This window comes from Canis aureus, chromosome 9 (assembly GCF_053574225.1).
Source record: "Canis aureus isolate CA01 chromosome 9, VMU_Caureus_v.1.0, whole genome shotgun sequence".
NCBI lineage: Eukaryota > Metazoa > Chordata > Mammalia > Carnivora > Canidae > Canis > Canis aureus.
The window spans coordinates 3901590-3903940 of NC_135619.1; the positions used below are offsets into that span (position 1 = coordinate 3901590).

A 2351-nucleotide genomic window follows, 5' to 3' on the forward strand; every position below is an offset into this window, starting at 1 on the left:
ATTATTTATATTCCCCAAATTAATGAGACCATATAATGTTTGTCCTTCTCTGATTGACTTATTTCACTCAGCATAATACCCTCCAGTTCCATCCACGTCGAAGCAAATGGTGGGTATTTGTTGTTTCTAATGGCTGAGTAATATTCCATTGTATACATAGACCACATCTTCTTTATCCATTCATCTTTCGATGGACACCGAGGCTCATACTAATCTTTTACCCAAGCCTAAGTGATGACATATAATGAGGGTCACACAGTTAAAATTGTAAAGCAACTGGTATGGAGTAGGAGCTCCATTCTAAAGGTTCCCTTTCCCCATTCACTGGCTTCTGACTGTAACAGTTATGTTCACCATCCTTCCATGTATAGGGTGTTAAATACTCAGTGATGGAACAAAGCTATGTTCTTCCAATAGCCACATTTTAAATATTAGCTTGGACTGTGATCTTTTTTTTTTTTTTTATTGGTGTTCAATTACTAACATACAGAATAACACCCAGTGCCCGTCACCCATTCACTCCCACCCCCCGCCCTCCTCCCCTTCTACCACCCCTAGTTCGTTTCCCAGAGTTAGTAGTTTTTACGTTCTGTCTCCCTTTCTGATATTTCCCACACATTTCTTCTCCCTTCCCTTATTTTCCCTTTCACTATTATTTATATTCCCCAAATGAATGAGAACATATAATGTTTGTCCTTCTCCGACTGACTTGCTTCACTCAGCATAATACCCTCCAGTTCCATCCACGTTGAAGCAAATGGTGGGTATTTGTCATTTCTAATAGCTGAGTAATATTCCATTGTGGACTGTGATCTTTTAAAACAACCTACCTGGGTACAAATTTTACTCTAACACTTGAAGTGATGTAGGTCTTAGAAAGTAATTTACTGTTTTAGTTTGTTTGTTTGTTTCATTTGTGAAGTGAATTTTTAGACTATTTATTTCAGAGATTGACTTTGTAAATCAAGTGAGCTAATTCATGGAAAATGTTTTTAAACACATCAAGTATGTTATTGCCAGCCGTTAATTTTTATTATTATTAGAAGTCTATTATCATGAAATAAATGATTACAAAAATATTCCATCCTTGCTCATTTTTCATATTCTGGGCTTTGTTGATTTATTCCAGATCAGAGATGATGAGCTATGGATATAACAAACCAAACAAGAGTGACAGAGTTCATTTTTCTTGGGTTTCCTGGTGTTCTACATCTGCGGATCACCTTGTTTGTGATATTTCTTACTGTATATCTACTCTCCCTCACGGGAAACACTCTCATTATTTTCATTGTTCTCATGGATATCACACTCCAAACGCCCATGTACATTTTCTTAGGAAATTTGTCATTCCTGGAGATCTGGTACACCACAGCCACGGTGCCTAAATTGCTGGACACCTGCCTCTCACAGGTTGTTACCATCTCTGTTTCTGGTTGTATCACCCAGTACTACTTCTTTTTCTCCATGGGAGCTACAGAGTGCATCCTGCTGGCAGTGATGGCCTATGATCGGTACCTGGCCGTCTGCAGCCCTTTAAGATACTCACTTCTCATGAGTATTCGTGTGTGCCTGCGGTTTTCAGCTGGATCTTGGATTGGGGGCTTCATTGCCCCTCTCTTACCTACCATACTCATTTCTCATCTAAATTTCTGTGGCCCCCAGAAGATCAGCCATTTCTTTTGTGACTCAGACCCCATTTTCAAACTCTCCTGCTCAGATACATTTTTGGTGGAGGCTTTGGGCTACACATGTAGCTCTGTTGTGATTCTAAGTTCTTTCCTTCTCACCATGTCTTCCTATGGACACATCGTGGTCACAATAATCAAGCTGTCTTCCAGGGAGGCTCGGAAGAAAACTTTCTCCACCTGTGCCTCCCACCTCACTGTGGTCTCTATCTATTATGGCACCATTATCTTTGCCTATGTTCGCCCTCCAGCCAAGTACAATTTCACCATTGGTAAAGTGATATCAGTGTTCTACTGTGTGGTTACCCCTTTGGTAAATCCTCTAATATATACCCTGAGAAACAAAGATGTGAAGAAAGCTTTCAGAAAAGCTCTAGCAAGAAAGAGAATGCTCTTGACCTGATATATGAGTGATTTGAGAGACATTCTAAAATAATCCATTTAGAGTGGATTCCCAAACCACACTTGCAAATAGTAAGTATTAAAAATTATATTATGGAATCTATCAAGGTAAAACAAGTATCAACTTTCTCGGATTTTTATAAAATATTCAAGATAAATAAATCAATTCAGTTCAGAAAGAGAAAATGAAAAATAGAAAAAAAAATGACCTGAGCCAGATTTTCCTTCACTGTGTACTTTCTTAAATTACTGAAGAAGCTTTAT

The 2351-nt window shown here is 38.5% G+C and overlaps 1 protein-coding gene across 1 annotated transcript; it reads left to right on the forward strand.

Moving 5' to 3' along the window:
• Window positions 1–1146: 1146 nt before the first annotated feature.
• Window positions 1147–2088, forward strand: LOC144321332 (olfactory receptor 11L1-like). Its single transcript, XM_077910891.1, has one exon. It carries the CDS (start codon window positions 1147–1149, stop codon window positions 2086–2088), a length of 942 nt encoding a protein of 313 aa, XP_077767017.1.
• Window positions 2089–2351: the final 263 nt, after the last annotated feature.

What these genes read in the sequence shown, in the direction of transcription:
- LOC144321332 (XM_077910891.1), top strand. Translation starts at nt 1,147, where the DNA reads ATGGATATAACAAACCAAACAAGAGTGACAGAGTTCATTTTTCTTGGG.